The sequence below is a fragment of the Lutjanus erythropterus genome, chromosome 18 (genome assembly GCF_056507025.1).
Source record: "Lutjanus erythropterus isolate fLutEry1 chromosome 18, fLutEry1.hap2, whole genome shotgun sequence".
Classification (NCBI taxonomy): Eukaryota; Metazoa; Chordata; class Actinopteri; order Lutjaniformes; family Lutjanidae; genus Lutjanus; species Lutjanus erythropterus.
Window position 1 is genome coordinate 12,354,178 of NC_139334.1, and position 25,507 is coordinate 12,379,684.

Consider the following 25,507-nt stretch of genomic DNA (forward strand, 5'->3'; position numbering starts at 1 on the left):
TTATTTGGGGCTGAGTCAAATGTGAAAGGCATTTCGACGGCTCACAAATGAAGTCAAGTATTTGACATTGACGGAGTGAATGACGGCAAAATGAAGCTTGGTGTGGTGAAACAGGTTACAGTGACTCTCCAAACAGAAAAGTCAGTGAAATTGAACGTATGGTCCAAAGGTGGGTATAATAATAATAATAATAATAATAATAATAATAATAATAATAATAATAATCGGAAACTGCAATAAGAACTAGTAAATGTGATATAAAACTGTGCCCATAAAATTAGGTTAAAAATGTTACGGTTTTGTGAAAGATTATCTTGCAGTGTGGCGCCCTCATGTGGTAGCTCAAAATATGGTCAGGACCCTGAAAGTTTATTATTATCATTATTATTATTTATCTATTTATTTATTCCTTATATTCATATACAAAGCATTGTGGCTTGTATCGGCACTCTATAATATATATCAATGTTTATACAGTATTAAAGACAGAAAACAAGCAATCAAAACAGAACAAAAATTTAAAAAAAGAGTGACAGTCAGACATAGCATGAATAAATTCAGAATAAAATTAATACCTAACCTTACTTAATATGGAGGGCTGTAACTGGCAAAATCAAAAAATAAATAACTGATTCAATAAATAAATTTATATACCATTAAATGCAACAAAATAATATTGAATTAATGAATAAAATCTGAAATAAATTGATAATTCTGTTTAAATTTGCTTATTTATTTACCTTTGTATTGCCCTGTTTATTTACTTTACCATTTATGTTTTATGTTATTCCCTGTATTTATTTCCACCAACTTACTGATTTCTGCATTTGTTTTTCGCTTTCTTTATGCATTTCCATGTGCTTTTTACATTTCTCTATGTACTTCCATTTGCCTTGTACTTTTTCTATGTACTTCCATTTGCTATTACATTTCTTTATGCATTTAAATTTGCCCTTTACAGTTCTTTAAGTATTTCTGTTTGTTTTTTGTTATACATTTCTTTATGTCTTTCTGATTCCTAATATGCCAATGAGACCTAAAAGAATGTCAGAATTAGAATTATCCACTTCACATTTATCCAGTGTAACAATACATCCTGAGACAGCCAGCTGTGAAATGAGACAGGTTTAAAATGGAAGAAAATATGTTCTCGTGTCTCAATATTCTTCCACATCCACATGCGTTGTTCTTGAAATTAAACCTTACATGTAAGAGGTAATTGAATGGAGAGATGTCAGCCAAATAAACCCAAAAGCTGGTCGTGTCTAGAACATGGATGTCAGAAGGAGACCTAGAAGGTCCAAAAGGGAAGCCTTGATTTAAAAAACTCTCGAGAGATTTGTAGGCCTTGCTCCGTCATTGTTCACGTTACGCGATCTATTTGTGTTTTATAATGTGCAAACGCTGTCACCATCTGGATAGATTTAGGAACGAAAACACTCGGTCAGGAAAAATCATAGTTTAGGTTAAAATGATGACTCTCGCGAGATCTTTCGCGGGTCTGTGGTTCCCTGCTATGGCACCTTAGCAACCAGACGCTCCTGCATGGATACGGACTGATACCAAACATTGCTGAACTCGGGAGGGCCACTTAGTTTTAGTATGAACAGAAGTTGTGTGGCACAATGTAATTCGTCGTGGAAAATAGTTTTTCTGCCATTCAAGGTTGAATTTAACATACTAATTTATGTTAATTCTGGGATTTATGCGACTTATCTTACGTGAGCTAACTGTTCCAACACCCGAGTTAGCTAGCTCTAGCTGGTAGCTTACTATAAGTTTAACGGTTAGCAAAGTTAGCATAAATGTATGGCGACATTTAGTGCGTTTGCTCACTAACCTCATTAGTTACCATACTAACCCTAATTCCCACGAATCTTTCTTCAGTCTTCCAGACGGTCAGTGGAATAAAATCAGGATACATGCATTATAAAAGCAACTGACCAAACTACTTTATCTATTGTTAGCTCAGCTGAAGAAAATTTGAAGACAGAAGTTATGATACGAGGTGAGAAACAGAAGCATCGCAGTGATGAGGAGGTGGTCAAAGAGCTGGTAAGTATGACTTTCACATTCATTTGGTTAAAATGTTAAATGGTCTATGTCAGTGGTGGGATGTAACTGCATTTACACAAGTAAAATCGAGGTACTTGTACTTCAGTTGAGTAGTTACATTTTATGCAATTTATAGTTGTACTCCACTACATTTCATCTCAGAGACAAATATTGTACTTTTTACTCTACAATATTTGTCTGACGACTTTAGTTACTTTACAGGTTACAATTGACACTTCCTGTTGAGTGAAAACCATGCATCTCCAAATGTTGCTTTTGGATTGGCTGGAAAATACATTGTCGGAAAGCTCTGAGCTCATGAAAAGTTGACTTTTTAGAAATACATGGCTGTCACAGGACAGAGAGCAAACATAAAATGATTTTATAGAATATGATGTGTTGCTGTGGATTAAACTACCTAACAATATATAAAGTGATTAAACTGAGCTCAACCATAAACATCTACAGCAGTAAAATGCAACATACACATAGTCGCAGCTAAATTAATCCAGTAATTTAATATATGATAGTAAAACAATGACAGGCACCATTTTACTGCAGAAAGAGTACTTTTACTTTAGTGCTTGTAGTGTAGTATTCATGCTAACTTAAGTGAGCTACAAGGAGTTTTTAACTGGTTATGAAACTGTCTCAAATTAATACTGATGCCTCTATATGACCTAAATAACTACTACATTCCAGATGATAAATTCAGTTGTTACTGAATATTACCCTAGATCAGTGGCACAATACATGAAAATTAGTCATCATTCATTCAAATTGTCTCGGGGATTCTCCAACATTGATTTCCTGTGAAACTCCAACAGTGTTTTTTGAACTAAAAAAAAATAAACTTGACATTCAGTTGGCATGATGGTGACTAGATGATGATTTTTTTTCTATCCCGTTAACTCAAGGATATGCATGCTTCTCCTACCACCTCCTCTTCCTACCATATAAATATATATATATATATGTTTTTTTTTTTTATTGAATTTCTTTTATTATTTTCACTGCGTTGTTATTTTTCCTTAAAAACTGTGATTATGCCCAGTAATGAAAGTTATTCTGTCACATCACATGAATATTTCTCTTAACAGTGCATGGCCAATGGAGTGTCCTATGAAAAAATTGCACAAGAAGGAAGCAACATCAGCTCCCTGGAGATCTTCTTCTCTGGTTTTCCCCGCATGGTTGGGCTTTCTTTCTTCCCAAGGCTCTGCCAGCTTACTATAGTGGGCCAGAACATAAAACACATTGAAGCACTTGAGTGCTGTCCTCTGCTTCGGGAGCTCTGGGTAGTCCAGTGCCATCTGACCGTAAGTCTGTTATGCTGCTAATAGTAATCATCAGTGCTGGCACTGCTGAAAGGTACTGGATGTTCAGATAGACCCAGGCCTATCTTGAATAATTCTGAGGATATCTAAACATGTAAGAAAACTAAAACTGGTACAACAACACCTCCTGGCATATGTCCTTATTATTCAAAAAAAAAAAAAAGTATCTTGTTATTTTGGGAAGAGAAAGAAGTCCTAACATTGAAACTATGGTTCACAGAACTGATGGACACACTTCATATCCACAGATTACAATTAATCATTTAAGACAAGTTAAACAGTTTGGAGACATGGGGTGGAGAACGTAAAGCTGGTTAGGGATTAGAGATCTTATGTTTCTTTTTGATATGTAGGATGGGCCTTTTTCCTATATTTTTGTTTGTTTAACTTATTGTTTTATTGCAGATGTTCTTAAACCTCACACAGTGTAATCAGAAATTTGGTCCTCTGTGACAACAAATCTTACATGCATGGACCACCATGTATTGATCACAGCCCATAGTGTAAATGAAACAGTATCCTGTGTAAGTGAATTGTATGCCACATACTGTATGGTAAACAATTATTTGTCCCATCTTCCCCTCATGCAGGAAATATCTGGACTAGAGAATTGTCTACAACTAGAGAAACTCTACCTTTATGATAATCAAATCCGTGAAATAAATAACTTAGAATTGCAGATCAACCTCGAAGTCCTGTGGCTCAACAATAACTGCATAACTCGGATACAGGTTTGAACCGTAAATTGTATTTTTACTCAATTTATGAGATCTAAATATGACTATGGATGGTTTTCAAAGCGGCACACTCCCATTTTAATCAGCTGTCTGTTATGTGTTTATGTGTGTGTGTTTCTAAAGGGCTTGGACACGCTTCAAAATCTCAAAGAAGTAAACCTTGCTGACAACAATATTGAAAAAATTGGTAGGTTTTTAGAATGCTCTGTGTTTTCAGCGAGATGTTTGAAACAAACAAAAAAAAAGCAACAACAACGACCAATAATCAAATCATTTTTAACTTCTTTGAAGGGCACAGCCTTGATTCTAATGCCAGCCTTCAGAATCTTAACCTGTCCGGCAACAAAATAAGTTCCTTTAAGGTAAGATGAAAAACAGTAATATGCTTTTCAAATTCCTTCTTTTAAAAGTTTCCTTCTTACTTTGTAAGTCTTATTAAAATCCTTGCTTTGAGGAAAGGGCATTTGCAGAGTTTTGTGAAATGTCGGGGTCTCAGCCAGTTCAGATTTTCAATCATTCCTACAAAGGACTGGCTGCACAAGGCCGTCATTCAGTTATTGAGCAGCATAATTTCAACAATATACATTCATTCTTACATCTATTTTAAAAAATCTTTAAAAAATACCACAAATATGAGTTGTTTGATATGTGAGTTTGTCATACATTTCAGATATATACTGCTGCTGACACGCTTAATCAAAGTATGTACACTGAGTGATTGTCCTGTTCAAGGTCATTCTGACAACACCAAAAAGTCTTGGGGCTCCATTTTTGATTGGATTAACATCTCAAATCATATTCCTGAAAACCACCTTTTGTGACTTTGACATTTCTTTTTAGCTGCTGCAGCAAGTATGGAGGGAAAAAAAATAAGTGGCATGTGTACAAAAAAAATGTTATGTCCCTCCAAAGGTTGCCAAATCAGTCTTTTGACCTTTAACAGCCTGCAAGAGAAAAAACACATTTCAGACAGGTATTATTTTATAATTTATATAATTTTTTTTATTGATTTTGAATGAGTTGGTACATGGCAGGTTAAAATATCAAATGATTATAGCGGCGACATCAGTAATACAACACAAAATGAAATCGCTATAAAATAAAGGAGATAACCATACAAGAGAGTGCACAGCACTAGTTATAATCCAGCATAAAAAGTCAAGGCAAGATAAAGCAGCAATTATATTTCAGGGTTTTCAGACACTGTAATGTAATTCCAAAAACTGAATGAATGAGCTTTATTTATGTAGCACCTTTCATACACGGAACATAGCTCAAATTTCCTTAGGATATAGCAGCAAAAATCATCTACAAAAACACACAAATGCAAATGCTTAATTTCTTCTTGTCTTTAGGGCACAACATGACCCTTAGAAGTAAGAGAAACCCCATTAATGAACTAGCCTGCGTGTTTGTTTGTTGTTGTAACAGGAGCTGACCCTGCTTGCCCGATTACCTGATCTGAGAGAACTTGCACTGAGAGACCCCATGTCAACCCCAAACCCAGTGTGTCTGCTGTGTAACTATGCCACACACGTTTTGTACCACATGCCAGGCCTCCAGCAACTTGATACCTATGATGTCTCGAGCAAGCAGGTCAAGGAAGCAGCTGAGGTATTGAGAGGACCTGCAGGACTTCTGTTATACTAACTAAATGTACCTGAGTCTCTGTTTGGCTCTTGAGACAATAAAAATAGTTGATTGCTGATGATTTGCTTAAATTCTTAGTAATGTTTCCCTTAAATTTCCCTTAACTAGCTCCAGAGATGGTAGGAAAAAAATACAACATCACATATATTTGTTCTGTATTTTGTTGTTCCAGTGCTTCAGTGAAGTTACAAATCTTACATTTCTTCCATTAAAAATGATAAATTTGTTCTGCACACAGTGGTGAGTAGAGTAGTGAAAATCTATACTTAAGTAAAAGCACAAATACCTCCATAAAAAAATGTTTTAAGTAAAAATGAAAATTATGATTTGAAAAATCTACTCGGGTAAAAAGTAAAAAAGTACTTGCTTAATGAATTACACATATTACTTGCCATTTTAATGTTTTTTTGGGTTTACTGCACTTCTGAAAATAAAGTTGATACTGAAGTTGGAATTATGTTCATTAACTGTTTTTTAAAGCCCACCAATTAAACAAATTAAATTAAATTAAACATTTTAAACAGACCACTAGTAACAAAATAAATTAATGTCAATAATAGATTAAGATTAACGTTACACATTAAACTTTAACATACTGCTACTGTTACTTGTGACGTGTTACTACCCACCCATGTATGCATCACACATACTCACATTATTTGTTGCATCCATGTGTTTTTTGCTCTTTTTTTAATTAGTCCACAGTAATGAAGAAAATGATGTACTACAACATGCGCATGCACACTGCTCAGAGGAACCTGGCAGAGGCCCGGCTCAGTCTGACAGAGAGGAAGAAAACTATGTTACAGTTACCTGAAGAATGCATGAGGACAATCAGTCACAACCTTAAGAATGTATGTACAATCCTTGAAATATTTTTTAACATTATTTTAGCACTGCAACAAGAGTACAGGATAAGTTATTTAGATGCAGTCTTCCAGCCACAGTTATTGCACACAATTAAGAGAGCTGTTTTTATTTGCATACCTAGCTTGAGCGTGAGCTCTCCAAAGAACCGGCTTGTTGTAAGAAGTCTGCCAGCGTGCTGGAGGATGGATCAAACCACCTGGTTGAAGATTCGGCCAACAGAAGTGACCCAGCCACTGACATGAGTCGTGATCCTGCCATGGAGCACAAAATCCGCAGCAAGACTGAAGCACTGAAGGAGAGACTCGTGCTGTGGACGAGGAGGCTGGATGAGTCTGTACATTTTGATAAAATTCAGAGAGAATTTTACAGTGATTTATACAATTTAGTCTCATGCTGCACAATTCATGTTATTTACATTCCATTATCTGATAAAAGAAACAGACCTAATGTGAAAAAATAATGTTTCTTCCTCCCTATTCAGGATTGAAGCCTGGTATGAGCGGGCGTTGGCCCAAGTCACAAACACAATGGAATATACTGTCCAGTTTCTGTTGATGGAGCTAGAAAGTGTTGGAAATATTCGTTTGGAAGAGGGCTGCTCCACAGACCCTTGGTACATACGTGGTATTATTAAGTACAACTACATTCATCATGAAATTCACATTTACAAAACTCACAGAGGACAAAACTCATAGTTTCTATGTTATGTACCCAACAGGTTTACTTCCTGTTGCGACCTTGTGCTGTCTCGCTTTTCACATTCAGATTTTAAGGTTCACAGCATCACTGGGATTAAGATCAATCGAGTAATCCGCATTCACAGCAGTTCTTTGAGGCTTCGCTTTGAGGACAAACTCCACAGCCTCTTAGCCAGTGGAGAGTCTTCCACCTTTTCACAGTAAGCCTAAATACACTCTGATGAAAAATGCTAATAAATGTGTTTTTACAAATAATGGTCCTTTTTCATGGCAGCCATATTGATATGAAATAGTAAGGTTAACACAGCTGTTACCAATGGTAATAATTAAGATCCTATTACATTCAGTGTAGCAGAGCCTTTCAAGTGAACTAACATGCTCAATAGCAGCACCTTGACTCTTTTTGACCTGAATGGAATGAAGCCTTAATTAGTATAATTGCTAACACCTGTGCTTACTCATCTACTCCATGTCAAAATGGCTGCTGTGAAAAAGGTCTATTGTCATCATTGTAACAGTAACAGCACCGTCCATTATCAGTGTGAATCTAAAAACTTTACAAGCAGGAATTACAGACGTCAGCTGGAGTACTTGTTCTACATTGCTGACCCTGAAAAAAATGAGAAGGAAGAAATTTTGCAGATTCTAGAAGAAGGCTTCAAAACAACTGAGCGATATGAGGTGTGTATACTGCTGTTGCTGTCTATTGTTAGTTTTACAAGTTCACCACCCCAACACTCAATCTCACTACCCAGAGTTTATTCCACTGAGCTTTAAGAGTGTTAGTTCACTGCTAACTTTACACCTGTATACATAAGATAATGAACAGCATTTAGCAAAAACTGTGGTTTCAAATTCTTTTCTTAATCAGTGGTAATATTAATCACCAATTAATTGATTAATCGTTATCTAACAAACAAAATTTTGCTTATACCAAATGCATTTTCTTCTCAATAAAAGCTTTATTTCCACAATAATATATTACATATTTTCTGACATTATAGCCTAAGAAACATATAATGATGTAAAAGCCTGCATCATAAACACCTATGCTTTAATATCAGATAACATGTGGAACACATTCATAAAAAAAATCTGTTATATTTCAAATCCTTATTTGATAGTAGCTTGATTAAATTTCCACCAAATTTTTAATGACCCATTAATTGATCATTGATTAATTGTTATCATGACCAGTAAAAATGTATTATTAGAAGGATAAAACCCTTGACATGACCTCATTTTCAAGGGCATCCTTAACTTAAATATACAGAAAATGCAGCACTTTAAGCAAAACAGCACAGACACACTCACATATACACAGACATAAGCTGATTCCCTAAACATTGCCAAAATAGGGACAAAAAATGTAAGCTATATACATGAATTTACATGTCTACACAATAGAGATAAATTATTTCCATAACTTAAGCATAATTAGAAGATGATTAAAAGATGTCTTGAAGAAATTAAAGGAGGCAATAGATCAGATTGTTCCAATTGCATGTTGCCAAATTTCTTTAGAAATTCTTGGAACAAAGAACAACAAATACTCATTATTCCTTAGATTATACAATCCTTCAAATGTACGATATTTATATGTTTTAAGAAATAGGAATAGTTAAAGAAAATGCATTTAAAGATATTTTGCAACTGGTGAAAATGTCTTCTAGATTTCTCTTCATTAAACAGAATGCTGTGAACGATAGAAGGAAGAAAAAGTTCTGTTAGTCTGAAATTGTACCCATTAAAAGTCTTAGTTGTGAGTTTTTATACATTACGGTTACCTGTTTGAGCTGTACAACAGAGCAGAATCTATAATATCTTATTTTTACATAAATTCCAAATCATGCTGACTTTTATCACATTGACTTTGAACTAGACCTTGGAAATCGAGGGTGCTATACCGTTATCCAACAGCCTGAATGTGACTGAGCAGCCCAGAATTGAACATGCACTGCGCCAGAACAGCCAAGGTGGTTCTAAGCGCAATACAGATATAATCCCCTTCAGGCATGGTGAGTTAGTTTTACTCATTGTTTTATGTCCTATTCTCCTTAGCTGTGTCATTTTTTTCATACCAGCTAAAATGCAAAAGTTTTTTTTTTTTTTTTTTTAAATCTGCAGGTCAGGTTATTGTTTCCAAAGTGTTTGTGGGACACAGCATACCTATCAGAGCGGGAGAGGTGGTGGACAGGAGCAACTATCCCAGAGCCTACTCTGTTTATCGCAATGTGGACTCTAAGCAAAGACCTGCAGTGAGTGAAGGTATGCGGTATCTCACAAGGCATGAAAACAATTACTTTTCCACCAGTATTTGTTCAGTGACCGTTCCTGCCTGTGTGTTTTTCACTCAGAGAGATCCCGCTCGTCCAAAACACACACTGGCCCTGAGTGCATTCTCAAACAAAGACAGTGGTTCATGTTTGACCATGAGCTTGTCCTGCCTGAGTACATAATATATTTTGAATATATCACTGGGGTAAGTAAGTCACTGGTGTTGTTATTGTATATTTCCTTGGTGTTGCAAATCAACATGCAGCCTGCCTTGAAATTTTCTTTTTATTGCAGCAGGCCTCATTAACAAGTCCAGAAACCCCCACTGACACTGACTTATATCCCACCCTCTACTACATGTAGAGGCTTTTCATGTAAAAACACATTGTAAATATGTGTATTTACAAAATATATATTTACATTATTCATATTTAGATTTGTATAATATTTTTCACATCTTATTGTCAATTTTCTTTCTTCTATTAGTGTCTCTCATCTTGACATACTTGATGTTTATCTTTCTTTAAAATTTTGTATTTGCTATGTTAATTGTTGTCCACCAAAATCACCAAGGCAGTTTTCTTGTATGTGTAAACTTGGCAATAAACCTGTTTGAGCACAAATCACAGTTTAAACAAAATGCTCAGTCATGCTGAGCTCTGATGCATTCAAAATCCAGTAGCCTGACTTTTAAAATGCACACACAGATGATAAAACACCAGTCTGATTTGTGTGTCTCTTCTCTAGTTGTACACTTGTTTTACAATAATTTTTTCCTGGGCAATTCACATGCTTTAAGGCTTTTGATATGTTGTTACAGGATGGAGAACAACCTGCATTGCTGGGCTGCCAAAGCAGAGGCAAAGACGATGCTCCTTCCAATGATATCATCCTCGACAACGAAATTCTCAACATGGAGCCTGTGCTGAAACCACAGCCCAAGTTGCTTAGCTTAAATGACAAAATTCTGCTCAATGTGGCCAGAGCCAATGTCCTCAGTCAGATCACTGTTAGTATTCTGGCTTCTCAAATGAGAACTTGAGTTTGAAACCATTTCATGCACCCACAATAATCCTCAATGTATTAAATCTCCAGGTACTGAACCTTCATGGCAACAGTCTACGTAAAATAAAGGAGATTTCCCGCCTCACAGCTCTGCGCCATCTGACCATCAGCTTCAATGAGTTCACACATCTGGATGACATTTCTCACATGGTAAAAGTGACAGTAGAAGATACTATTATTAAGCCTAAAGTCACAAGAAATCAGCATTTTTAATAGTAAATTATCTCTGTAATAATGAATGAAATTCAGCACACAATAATTTATAGTTTTGGACTGTAGCATAAAGTGCAAAAATTCTCATTTACCATCTACTGTCTCTGTTACCTAAATCACAGCCCAACCTTGAATTTTTGGATGCTAGCTATAACCACTTAGTGACCCTAGAAGGGCTGAGGGGGTTGGGACAGCTCAAACATCTTGATGTGCGCTGGAACAAGTTGACCAAGGCCAGAGAGGATACAGCTGTGCTGAGAAAACACACACCTGCTTTGCTGAAGCTTGACTCCCGATACAACCCCTGGAACAGGGTGCGTGCTAGATAAATTCAGAGAAAGATGTAGTAAATGGCGTAGTACAAGACACGAAGAAGAGGCATACAGTGAGGCTGTTTTCTGTTTTCCAGCCTGAAGCAGTGAGACTGACCATACTGGGGCGTCTAACGACACTGACACATCTGGACGATAAGATGGTAGCAGAGGAGGAGGCTGCTGATGCTGTTCAGATGGCTGCTGGATCCAGAATTAACCAGGTTAAGGTCTAACACACGTAAAGGGTTGGTTTATTGTAAAAAATGAAGTATTAGCATGCTCCAATGTGAAAATCTACCTGTATACTGTACTGTAACTCAATCAGACCTGTTGACACTCTGCTTGCAGGCATCCCTTCTGGCTTACTCGCGCACCAAGACTGAACGTCCCCGCAGTCTCAGCCTGCTGTCAACAGCCCAGCTCCTATGTCTTCTCAGTCCCTCACCCTGGGGCCTCAACCAAGAGCTAGAGCCAGACTGGACTGCAATGGTGAGCAACAGGCTTGTGGCTTCCTCACTGTAAACACCAATTTTTCTCATTCAGCTTAAAGTTTTATTGTAAACAGCTTGCAAACAGCTTGTAATTTTGAAAAGGTAAGTTAACTGAACTTAGGTTGAATAATATGGTTCTTTGAGTTTTGTAAAAACTAATAGAGTTAAGTTTACTGAACTTGAGAAAACGTGTTTGATAAGTTTAAACCAATAAGTTGAATCAACATCTCTTTAGCCACACTGACAAACAAGTTTTATTTCCTTTTACATTTTCTCAGCTTGTAGAGTCAGTTTTTATTTCACACAAAGCCAGAGCTACTTTGCTCCACCGTTATCACAAAAATATTGTGTGAAACTCCTCCAAGTGAATTTATTATATTCTAAGGGTAAGGGGGGCTGAATTCATATATTCAGTACTATGCAGCATGATTCACAGTGTTTTCATTATTGTGAAAACAAGCAACCATGACTTAACTTAAAATGTATTTGAGACACAGAGAAAGTTTTTTCATCATATATGTTTTCATCAAGCCATGATAAAATATCTTAGGAGAATTTGAACTCTCACACAGTGCATGCTGGGAGTCTATTAATTTGCTGTGCATGTACACTAAAAATATGCATTGCTTCGACTGTTTTTCATGAAATTGTGTGTACAAGAAAACATGTTGTAATATGTCAGTAAAAACACAGGAATTTGCTGCAGTTGTATGTTAAAAAAGCAAAACATGTTCAGCATAACACTGCAACTCTTCTTGGACTAATCTGTTTTTGTTGTGTTAACTGAACACAAATTATTAATTTTATTGAACAAAAATTGATTACATGCCATATGAACATAGAAAAAACAAATACATATATACATATACAGTACATACCATTATTTAAGTTCAAACTATATGGTAACTGCATAATGTATGTGTTGTTAATTGGTTTTATTCATTTTTGTATAATGAACTCAAAAATCTAAACTTTATTGATTTAACATGAAAAATATGTCAGTCTGTCAAGGGATGATCCATATTTTGACATCCTTATTTTTTAATAAATCAGTTTTATTGATCACCCTTCATGTCTGTCTGTGGGTTTTACAAGAATCTAACTGCTGAAAAGTATTAAAAAGAGCTACTAACTTTGAGTAGTCAGTTTTCCATTAGTTTAAAAACAAAGGGTTTTTTGATTTCCTAAACAAGTTTTGGATACACAATGTTTCTGTGACAATAAAGTTTTCATGTCATTTTGACAGTTATGAACATTTGCGTGGACTTTGCACTAAAATCTTGTGTCATGTGTGAATTGGGGAGTGATTTCTAAAAATGTAATGTTTCTAGGAAAACCACTGTAACAGCTGTAAATTAATATTTTCATGCGTTTTGGCCCCACATGTTGACCAGATCACAGCCCTGAATCTCGACAGCCAGAGGATTTCCAAACTGATGAATCTGAATAAGCTGATCAACCTGCGCTGGGCCTCCTTCAATGACAATGACATTTCTAAAGTGGAGGGTCTTGACTGCTGCCTGAAGCTAGAGGAGCTTTCCCTCAACAACAACAGCATCAGCTCACTCAATGGTCAGTCACACAATCAACTTGATAATGAATTTGGAAAATTGTAGCTTTAAGATCCACCATTACTTCTGTGTCCTGTTTCTTTAGGCCTGTCAAAACTGCACTGCCTAAATAAACTGAGTATAGATGGGAATCAGCTTTCTGGTCTGGAGGCCTCAGTCCTGGATCAGCTGCCCAACCTTTCCTTTCTGTCTGTGGAGAACAACTGCATCAGTTCCCTGCATGGTATCCAGAGAGCTCGCTCTCTCCTTGAGCTCTACATTGGCAGCAACCAAATTTCTACGTCACAAGACATCTACTATTTGAAGGCAAGAGGGAGAGAAATAACATTAGGCTTTAGATTGGCCCCCCATTTTCACTGTTTTCCCAGTTCATATGCTCTTTTTTCTTGTCAGGGATTGACGAACCTCATCATTCTGGATCTTTATGGGAATCCTTTACTGGAGAAACTGGAGAAATATCGGATCTATGTGGTGTTCCACCTACCCTCCCTTAAAGCTCTGGATGGCATCGCAGTGGTACGTGCCGACAATTGCAACCAGTTGAAGCGCTCAAATTTTGTAGTGATGATAATTATATATAGTGTTTTGTATTTTCTGTTGTTTTCCTTAGGAGGTAACTGAGTGTGAAAGTGCAAAGGATATGTTTGAAGGAAGACTAACCGCTGACATGGTTGCAGAGAAGCTGTGCCACTCAAACTACACAGACATCACCTACCTCACCCTGCAGTCCTGCTCTATTAGGTAAAAGTCTGGCAGTGCAGACAGATAAACACAACACAGGTGATTTATTTTATTTATGTGAAATATGTGGATAATTGGAATTATTTGAAGTGGGGTTGTATGAGGTACTTATCCATAATGTATTATCTACACTAGACAGTAGTAGGCACACCCCTAGTTTGGAGAAGCAGAGAGAGCTACCAGTGTAGATAGCTAAGCAATGTACTGCTGTGGACAGGGTCAGCAGTAAAATGTATGTATTGCCCCTTAAAAAAGGTCTACCTGAAAAAATCAATATCAGTTTAAGTGTACCAAAGATTTAGAATATTTTTACTGCCTTACCTTAATGTCTGACAGCCTTCTCCACAGTGAAACCATTATATATGCCAAATATCACTCTCCCCAAACCAAGCAGACTTCTTGGGCAAAATCAGTCATTTTTCCTCACAGAACACAGGAGTTGCTGTTCTGCTGCTTTGTTTGTGTTATTGTGAGACTTTAATGTTTTAAAAGGCTAGTTTGAATGAAGCAAAGTCACACAATAACACCAGCTACTCCCATATTCTGTGAGGTATTTTTTTTAAAGGAGTCTGTTCAATGAGAAAGAGAAATATTTGGCTTATATAGTGGCAGTTTCCCTTCAGAAAAGGTCGGACGGTAAAATGGTTGCAGTTAAAATCTTCTAAATGTAGCGTACACTTAAGCTGTTGTTAATTTTTCAAATGGGTCTTTTTTTAGCTGACTGAAATCCATTTTTCTGCTGACCCTGTCCACACCAGTATATATCTTACTTTCTGTGCTGGTACTCCTCTCTGACTGGGGGTCACTGACTGCCATCTACTCTAGGTAATACACTCACTATTGGTAAGTAGCTTGATCCGGACTATCCCTTTAATAGTGTTTTTCCCCACACAGGATGGTTGATCTGCATCCACCAGACCTGTTCTGTAACCTGCGCAGTGTCAACTTAGACCACAACAACCTCACCTCCTTCTCGGGCCTCATCTACCTGCCCAACATCAAAGTACAAATTACAGTGAATGTCAAAAATCACATGCTGACTTGAAATTCACCTGAGCTGTGGACAATTTAATTATTTCCAATGTCACCTGCACAGGCTCTGTGTCTGAACTACAACCACATTGAGTCCATCCTGCCCAGACAGAAGACTCATCTGACAAATAAACAGATACTGTACAACAAAGTTCACTCCAGTGGTTACGGTCAACAGAGCTCATCCAAAGGCGAAAGGTAACATACTTCTTAGTAGAGGTTCACAGAAATGTCATTACCTTTATCTGTAACATAGTGGGTTAGGTTTATACCAGAAGTCACATTAAATCATGCAAATATTTTATTTTGAAGGTTGAAGGGAAAAAAATTGAAATTGCAATGATGCTGCATTTATGTTTCTTGGTGTGTTTATCTTACTGCAGTGCACATAATTAAATTAATTAGTTACCCCAGTACGGGATTAGGGGTGCAAATTTTGTGCATTTCCCTCAACTAATTAATCAACTAATCATTAATAATTAATAAGATAGAATAGAACATTTTTTTTCAACTTTTATTCCCATTTCAATTTTTTCTTGTTTTTTTTTTTTTTTCTTTTTTTCTTGTTGTAAGTTTTCTTATTCAACAAAAGTCCCTGGCAGAAAAAAAACAATGTCAAATGAGGCACAATTAGCACCATTTCTAGACTGTCGATTAATTATTGATTAAAATATTTTTACCGGTTATTCTTAACAGCAATTAATCAAATGAATAACTTAATGATTAATCATTAACCATTCTGGTACAGACTATTATAGATGTAATTAATGTTATGATAAATTATTATAATATTAAAACTAAGCATTTATGTCAAAATGTACTTAGATTTACATAAAACAATACTCTTGAGTAGTAGTGCATTACATTTTGGAAATTATTTTTTACTGAATAATAACGAGAAACTTCATTTAGAAGAAATATCTCTTTCCACTGCATTATTTGTGCTTTCCTGAGTAACATATTTGGATCCAGGTACATCCCTACTTCTTATGTCAGTAATTAGACTGGTGCCATGTGTGAAGTATGAACTTCAGCTGAGTATGCAGTCTGTAACCATTAGGGGGCAGCACTGACTAGCCAATGTCTGTCTGTCTCTTGACAGTTAAATCAGATTTTTGTTTTGATAGTTGCCTGTAAACCCCAATAAAATTTAGATGTAAACACAGTTTCAAGATAATGTAATTTGATACAAAATAAGTACATGTTTATTAATTCTAGAGATATTATCCCTAAAATAAACTGACTAGAGAAAATTTGGTTTCTATATTTTAAGTTTATACATTGTTGGTATATCAAGGGAATAACTTTATGATCTTCCAATCACATTTTCCTTTTATAGAAAGTGCTATGACAGACATCCTTTTGTTTGCCCTGACTGTGATTGCCTTTAGGTGGTCTGCACCTGTGATGTCTGACCAGTTAAATGAGGCAGCGGGAGGCAGATAGAGATGTTCATTTAACCACAGAGGTTACAAACTGTCATTCTGTAACTGTGTTTAAGGGAGACTTGCAGCCTGGAGCCACTGATGGGGAGCCTGGAGGTGCTGCATTTGAGTCACAATGGCATCTCCAATATGGCCAATCTGCAGCTCAGCAGGCTCACCAGTCTTAAAGCGCTCTTTCTTCAAGGTACGTATGGTTGATGTCCCACCCATCCCTCACAAAGCCTGTTAAAAGTGTGGTGTGTAGAGCCTGTGAAAAGGCAAACACTGAGAGTGAAGTCCCCTGTAGACCTTAGGCCAGGTGGGAGATGAGACTTGAAGAAAAGAATGACTGACTTTCTTTTCAACAGCTTTTGATGGCTTTTGATTGAGCTTTGCTTTGTCAGGGTGATTTATCCCACAAAGCAAAGCTTACTTGTCCTTTCTTCCTTTTTGGCTTAGAAACCTGAAAAAAACGTCAGTGCCTTTTACACCAGGGGCAAACAAGAAATACCAAACAAATGTTTACATTGCCTTAAACACTGCCTTTTATATTGTTAAAAGTGTGTAATTTAGTCTCTTATCTTGTTTATAAAAGTATTGTTTCAGATGTCTTCTCGTTGTTCTGATATAGTTTTCTCTCCCCAGGCAATGACATCAGCCAGGTGGAAGGATTGGAGGGGCTTCAGCAGCTCAGAGAGCTTGTGTTAGACAAGAACCGGATCAAATCTCTGGCTAAGACCTCTTTCATCGCCCAGAAGGTCCTGCTAGAACTGCACCTAGCTGAGAACCGGATCCGGGAACTCAACCATCTAGATCCACTGACTGAGCTCCGCAAGCTCTTTCTGGGCATGAACAAGCTGCAGGTATTCTCCTCCTAGGTTATTACAGCTAAATCTACGACAAGGACTTTTTAACTGGTTATCAAACAGTCTCAATGTAATACCGATGCCTCTGTAAGACCTACATAAGCAAGCAAGACCATCCTTGAAATCCTTGGATTCTCCTTGAAATCAGATGAAACCAGCCTGTATTTACATTTTCCAGGAAAAGTTACAGTGAGTTGTAAGTTGTAGCCAGTTAAAATGAAGCAGGAGAAGATTTTTTCATTGGATAATTTTATTTTTGATGTTCTATTTTGTGGTTATGGTGTGAAACACTACTGCTTTTGTCCACTGGGTCTTCCAAAATCCACAAAATATGAACATATGAAGTCGTTTACTTAAAGCTACTGCAAAGTAAAAAATTAAAGAAAAACAAGGACTAGGTCTGAAAATACATTTTAGCTGAAATAAAAATAAAAGCTAGACTGTAGACAAAATGAAAACTAACTGAAATGATCTTGTGTGATTTCAAAATTAGCTAAAACAAAATATAAATATACAGGAAATATTTTTAGTTTTAGCCTTGGTCAATTTGGGCAAATTTGTCAACACAACAAGCATGAGGAGGCATTAGTGGATATGTTTAATAGAGCCCAACCGAAACTGGATTTTGGGAGCTGATGTTGATAACAATATTCAAGAGCAAGAAAAATTCCAATATCAATATATTGGCTGATATTCCTTATACAAAATGTAATGTGCACAATACAGAATATTTACATAAATGTGCTTTTTTTGCAGTCACCCCTCAAAGTGATTCACACTTGTGACAAAAGTATGTAATGGAGCTAGCATATTTTACAGCTTAACAATAAACTTTATTATTAAATTAGATCATTATTTTTAATCATTCTAAAAACTATGAATAAAAAAATACAAATATATCTCTATATTAAACTCAAGTTAAGATTATCTAATATACATAAACTATGTAACATAAAGCTAGTAAATAAAAACAATCTCCATTATGTTATGTTAACATTTTTTATACAGCTGCATATCGAACTACATATGTGCCAAGACGGTATAGACCAAGATAGCTGTGATAAGCCAATATCGGGCTGATCATTCCACTGATATATCAGTCAGCCTCTAACGTTTTGTGAGTCAGGGTGTCTACATGACTGTGAATTGCCTTCAAGTGTTGGTATTGTAATACCCATTCTGAACTTCTAAAATCTGGTCCAGGACAAATACGCCCCCATAAAAAAAAAATAAAAAATGAAATCAAAATAAAAATGAATGAAATAACTCTGCTCTCCACACACATCTGACTTTTACACACTGGATCTTCATATTCATAGTTTTGATAAAACAGCAGATTTTCAGTTCAGATTTTCAAAAACTTTCCTGAGGTGACCACCAAGATCACAGTAAGCTTTTGTTCAGTTTTGATTCCCCACCAGATTTTACTGATTGGTCCATATGCAGAATGTGTCAGATGTTTAAGAATGTATTTCTTTGAGCCGTATTACTTTCCACTGCATTTGCAAAGTAAGACATGAACTATAGTAATCATGAGTCATTACCACCCCACTGTGGCATGCGAGGGGTAGCATTAAAGAAAATCAAGTTTGATTGAAGGTCACAGCCATGTGTATGGAGAAAGAGGTGAACAATCAGGGCAACGTGTAATCAGCTTCTCAGCCTGCATCTCCTTCTCACCCAGAGTGATTTGCACTTGTGTCGCCAGTTCCTGCTCCCCTTCCCTTAATGTTTTCATGCATTCAATTAAGACATAAAATACAGCAATCATCGCAGCGCAACAGTTCTCACAGTGGGTGTGTCTTTGAATTACAGCCAAGTGCAACCATAAACCTGGGAATGACAGAAAGCCCAGCCCCACGGCCTGTTGCGTGCCCAAACTCTCTCATGAGATTAATGAGAGCTCACACACGTAATCTCTCTCGTCAGCTGCTCCCGTCCTCCCTACACCAAAAATTATGAAAGGTTCGGTCCTGGTGCATATGTGTCCATTATCAACACATGGCAGGCTACAACCAGTGCAAAATAAAAGTTAAATGAGAGGATAGTGAATGAAAAAGAATTAAAAATGATGATTACATACTATTCATACTGACTCATGTCAGACTGAGTACATAGTGATTTTCAGCTGTACAGTATGTGGATTTTATATATGTGACAAATATAAGCACTGTGAGCTTACCGGACTTTCTCAACCACCCCACAATGCACTGAGTCTCTTAAGTCTGTCTCAGGGCAGACTGCAAGGCTGATAGCTCTATCTACATGCTGTAGTTTCATCTACAGTTTTCATCTGCTTTTTCATCTCTAAATTCACTTCTGAGACTTTTTAGGCAAGAAGTCAGCTGTGTAGACTTTGAATACTGACAAGTTTATTAAATTGATGGTGATTTCAAGATATGCCCTAGCATTTTCAGAATTGAGAAGCTCCACAAGTGCCTGGGGTATAGCCTGCTGGTCAGTCTGTTTACAGAACCCTGTTTCCCCACAGTCCAACAGAGCACTGAAGGCAACACAGCAGATGACCTCAGCAAGATCTTCATCTACAGCAGTGTTTCTCAATTCCGGTCCTCAGGCCCCCCTGCCCTGCATGTTTTAGATGTTTCTCTGCTCCAACACACCTGATTCAAATGATCAGGTTGTTTTCAGGCTTCTGCAGAGGCTTGATGACACACACACACACACGCACATACACACACACACACACACACACACACACACACACACACACACACACACACACACACAAGCAATTTGGATTGACAGTGGCTCGGACTGGTAATCTTGTGATAGTTATGTGATGTAGAGAAGTCGTATTGATTGAATATACTTCAGTGTCAACAGTCTGCTGGTAATGGTATACTTAATCATTCATTTAGGAGGTAGAAAGCAGTACATACTGATTGAGTGTGTAGTAGGCAGTATGCAAGTATGTGATTTCAAATACAACCTTTGTCGCTTTGCTTTTTGTAGAACATCACAGAGCTTGACAAACTAGAAGTTCTTCCTTCACTGACGGAGCTCTCTGTTATTGGGAATCCTGTAAGTATTATAACTATTTTTACATTAAACTCTATTAGATGATGTTAGCTAGAAAAACATTATCCAGGTTTGTTATGCTATTATGAGCTTTGCTGTGACTCTACTAGCTGTTAGTCACAGGGCACTTTGAACTCTCTCACTCACAAGTAAATTATCAAAAGCACGATCACAGGGTCAATTTCTCACTTGCACAATCCAAAACACTATCCCAGTGTAACTCCGTGGTTCCAAATTAAGCGATTACATGATGGGCCATCTGCTGTGCCTCAAACTGGCCGGCATCAGAGACAAATCCGTTGACCAAATGGCAGGGAGCCCGTTACATCACCCATCTGGAGCTCATGGATCAGGCCTGAGCAAAGACCACAGCCCACAGTGTCCCTGGCGTCCACAGGGCCACGCTCAGCTGTGGTAGCCTCTCTATACTGCTCGACCCCATCCCCCTTCTCTTCCCATAGGAGTGGTTAATCCTGCCAGGGGGTAGAGGCCAACAGCCACCCCGGAGACAATACCTCCTGCTGTTGACGGCATGAGATTGCTACCTCACCCATGTTCCCTAGTCTGTCTCCTCCTCTCCACTGGATATCCATTGGCATGCACTCACAACTTAATCGCAGCAACAGCAGTGTCCTATAGGAACATGAAGTTCTATGACTGGACAGGCTGAATTTGTACCCAGGCCAGAGGGTGCCCTCAGCTGGGCATGGAGCTATCTGCTGCTGTCAGCTGGGGATAGCTGTTGGGAACATGATAACTATGTTGGGAGCCACATAGCATCATATTTACCCCAGATGTTGCAGGGCAGGCTGCACAGAGGATCAGTTAATAGGGATGCAGCAATATTAAAAACTGAAGCTATAAAAATACAATACTAAAAAGTCCATGCTAGGTATTTATTGACAAAGAAATTGACAACGTGTAAAAATGTCCTTTATTAAATAATATTTTTTTGTTTGTGTGGAAAAAAAATACTTCCCTTTTATCTTAAAGGCTCTGTGTGTAAGATTTAGGGGAATCGAGTATGGCAGAAAATATTCATAGGCATGTATCATTTGTGTATAATCACCTGAAAATTAGAACAATTGTGTTTTTGTAACCTTAGAAGTAGCTATGCCGGTGCTCACCACTAGTTGCTCTAAAATCCTTCAAACCGAACCTTTAAAGTGTTTCTGCTTTCTTTGTTTAATGAAATAAAATAAAAGTACCCAGCTAAAAATCTTGCCAGACTTATACACTATTTTATACTGCACAGATCTTTATAATATTTTATTAGGGATATTGGAAATATGGTTTAATCCCAAACAGTTAAAATTACTGGTCAGAGTATAATTTATTACCAGATAGTTTTATCAAAAAGGTGCTTTTGTTTCTTCTAGGTGGCCAGAAATTCTCTCCACAGACCAGCAGTGGTGCTCCGTCTGTCCCAGCTGCAGGTCCTGGATGGCGTGATAGTTACCCTGGAGGAAAGGACCAGGGCTGAACTCCTCAGTACTGACCCATCAATAAGAACCACACACAACATGCATATTCATTTCTCCACAGCTCATGGGGATCCTAACAAATAGACTCACTTAGAAACACATATACAAGGACATAGCTATTATGGTAGACATGATTTATGTTTCTGTATTTTTTTATACTTTTCACCTAGGCCTACAATTAAAAACTTACATATGCTACTACATATTTAACTTACATAACTTGCATATTTTACTACTTTAAGGACAACTAAATTAGCAACCAAAAAATGTACTTGTAAGTTGAGTAAACGTGCTAGATGAGCCTCCATTTGACACTTGAGACAGTGGAGTGGACATGCCCCCAATGTTTCAGAACAGAGAAAAATGCACATTTTTTTCAGTATTTTGAGACCTAATTTTATATACTTTTATATACATAGATTTTTTTAATCATTCAGATTTGGCTGGCTGGTCAATAACATTTTCTGTTGTGTGACAAATTCAGAGCACAAATTTATTATTGCTTTGCACAGACTTTAAGAAACTAGTCTTAATTTAAGAAAGTCCAGTCCTGCATTTATTGTGTCAAAAGGATCTCCATTAAATGCATGATGGGAAATGTGGGCCTTCATTACATTATTTTAACTTACATTACAAATCGGAGCAAAGAGAGAAAGCAACACACTCTGCTCTACCTATACTGCAAAATGTAAATGAGTATATCTATTCAGTGCCTTTTTACAGCACATCAACTTTGCAGTGAAGCACGTATTACTGAAAAAATAGACTTGACTGTAAATAAACACTTCCTGCTGTGGTAACGTCCGTGAGACAAAGCTGTGGCATGAGTCTGCTCAGAGCTGCAGACATGAGTTGGACAATAATGATTGAAACATCTTTGTTGCAATATGAGGCCATTTATGGGGATAGTGCTATGAAATAACATTACCCCCTTCTATTTTGTAATGCCAAGTTGTACTTCTGTAGTAATTTTGGTGAAAGCATTGCAAAAGGTCTGTAACACCTTACTCTGCACACAGACATTAATACTGTAAAGTAACTTGTTATTATCAAGTTAAAGTAAATAGTAATATGTAATATATTACTTTCTTAAACTAATTTACCCAACACTAGTGGACAAGGGTTCAAAAACAGGGCGCCCTGGTGGCTTGGTTAGTGAAGTGTGCACTTCCTGTGCTGGGTCCTCATCCTCAGTCTGTGGGTTCGATTCTAGGCTTCCCATTGCCAGATGTCTTCACTTCAACCCCCCAACCCTTTCCTGTCATATCCTCAGTTGCCCTACTGAAAAAAAGGCATGGACTACAGAATTTAATGCATGGGCAAGATGTTCTGCCAAGTAACGTGGATGAGGCTCATTACACGTACAAATGTGAGTGTGACTTTTTTCATAAATTCTGTTGTGTGTATCAACAAGCTTTAGAGAGACACAGACAGTCTGTTCTTCAAGTTCTAATGCAATAATCACAGAATTCACCTTTTAGTATAACAATATACCAAAAAATAGTTTGTTTTTTTACCCCAAAATAAAAAATACATTGTTAAATACATTATTTCTTCTTTTCTTCTCTTGAGTGTGATGGAACTAGACAGCACTCGGCTTGTGGTGCTCAAAGCACTAAAAAATACATTTGGAAAAACTCGACAGCAATATGTCTTTACAAAAATCATGACCTCATTATGGCGGACAGACTGTGAAATTTAAGTGATTTTAAGTTTATTGCAAGCCACACTGTGTGACATGGATCTAATAGACTTTGGTATGACATCAAGTTTGATGTATGTAGACTGTATGATCATACCTACTGAGTCGCAGGCAATGATGCAAGCTACGGTTCAGCTGAGGAGGATGCCATCAGTGTTTATATCCAGTTCTGTCACAAGCATGAGCCTCATGAGTAGATGCATGCTTCCTTCTGCGCGGTGTCACGAGTAGCCTTTGACGGAGAGAAAACTGTTCCTACGTCAAACTGCCCACAACAAAGTTGGTAGATTACCTTGAGTAACTGGGTCATGATCATAGAGATGATGACAGAGACCTTGTTCAAGCTGAGTGCCAACTAGCTCCTTTACATTGGAGAGTAAGCAGACATCTTTATGGCCTATATCTCCAAACCTCGGCAACTCACGCCAAAAAAATCTAGATGGAAAAAGCACTACAGGTAGCAGGGAAAAAAATGTATTTTTGCTTTTGAGGAGAACTGTCCTTTTAAGTTAACCGCTAGTTTAGCAATGTCTTTCCAGCTCTCTAACCCACACCCTTGCATTTTCAGACAAGAAGCACAAGCACGGTAATGCTGCACGAAGCGGCCAAACTGACTACCTTCAGACACATTCGAAGAACAGGAAGCAACCTGACGAACACAGGCCTCCTTCCTGATGGGAACAGAGTCGTCATCTCACAGCCCAACCAGGAGCAAGACAGCAGGTTGGTAAATCCAAAATCCAAGAGATATAATTGTTCTTTAAAATGTCAGAGATCTGTTAAGAGATGATAGAGCACACTTTGACTGTTTCCTTCTACTTTTTATATCACAGATTTTCAAATGGTGGCAAACCTCCACCCATGTAGCAGCCAGAAGAGTTGGAGGATACACCGATAGTGATCGATCAGTATTCAGTCCAAAAATGAACACATGGGACAGCTGTGACTGTGGTGTGGTCATATATCATAGTATTTTAGAACATAATTTCTTGAAGGTGATCTTTTTATAAGTGTGTCTTACTGCATAGAAGCATCTGTATATATTTTAATAAAGAAAACATCAGAACAATGGGCAAATCAAGTGCCTTTTTTGACAAGGTGATGAATTATTAAAAAATAACATTTACATATCAATACATCACCTTTGCAGCTGTTTGAATTTTAGTTTAAACTAAAACATTTATGGGGTCAAAGAAAATTAGGCTTCCTGAAGGTTTATTGTACTGCATCCCTTACAAATGCATTTATAATGACTGACCTTATTTTTTGTCCACATATGTGGATCACTAACCATGGTAATCTGAGGATGAGAGGGTTTGGTGTCATTTCTACTGCTATCCCATCCCTGGCCCAGAACAAGTGAAAAAACACCCACAGATGTAAGGGCGTGTGAGGGTGGCACACTGCATTCATCGGGTCAAATGCATCCCCAACAAGTGGATAATCCAGCTTTAGCACACCTCTCTGTGGACAATAATCTGCAGTCGTTCAGATAAAGATGTAATCTTGAATGAGGTCCAAATGGATTTTGGAGATTGTCATTTTCATCATGTTAGCCTCTTTTCGAAAAGCTCACCGCAGTCTCGACTAATAAGCAAATCTCGTGTGTTGTAACTGGAAATGAACCTACTCTGCTCTTAATGATGTTAGTTCTGCTGAACATGAGATTATAATCCTGTCACTTTAGGCTGGTAATCTAGTCCTGTAGTTAACAAAAACACCAGTCTGAGCCTTAAATGTGGAGGATACAGCCTATATTATGTGACCTAAAACCTTCTCATTCTGGGACCTCTAAACTGATAATTGTGTGATTGAAAACTCCATGTGAAAAAATTCAGACACAACATATATTCCCACCAATCTACATAGGCATTAATGTTACATATAACAGGGAAAGAAACTGTCACTGTCACTGTGCAGATAATTGCTGTCTCAGCAACA

General features: G+C 37.3%; 1 protein-coding gene across 1 annotated transcript; it reads left to right on the forward strand.

The window, feature by feature from the left end:
* Window positions 1-1,773: 1,773 nt before the first annotated feature.
* lrrc9 (leucine rich repeat containing 9) lies at window positions 1,774-25,507 on the forward strand. The gene is given in 33 exon segments (XM_084743010.1): window positions 1,774-2,055; window positions 3,156-3,374; window positions 3,983-4,123; window positions 4,253-4,316; window positions 4,421-4,491; window positions 5,561-5,743; window positions 6,478-6,633; window positions 6,771-6,979; window positions 7,131-7,262; window positions 7,368-7,547; window positions 7,914-8,028; window positions 9,230-9,365; window positions 9,475-9,615; window positions 9,705-9,829; window positions 10,445-10,633; window positions 10,720-10,839; window positions 11,025-11,216; window positions 11,312-11,437; window positions 11,565-11,705; window positions 13,102-13,279; window positions 13,364-13,584; window positions 13,672-13,794; window positions 13,889-14,019; window positions 14,914-15,022; window positions 15,116-15,249; window positions 16,553-16,680; window positions 17,121-17,338; window positions 20,315-20,383; window positions 21,760-21,871; window positions 23,078-23,233; window positions 24,135-24,180; window positions 24,182-24,289; window positions 24,400-25,507. Coding segments are annotated over 33 exon segments (4,464 nt in total). The 5' UTR covers window positions 1,774-1,998; the 3' UTR covers window positions 24,434-25,507.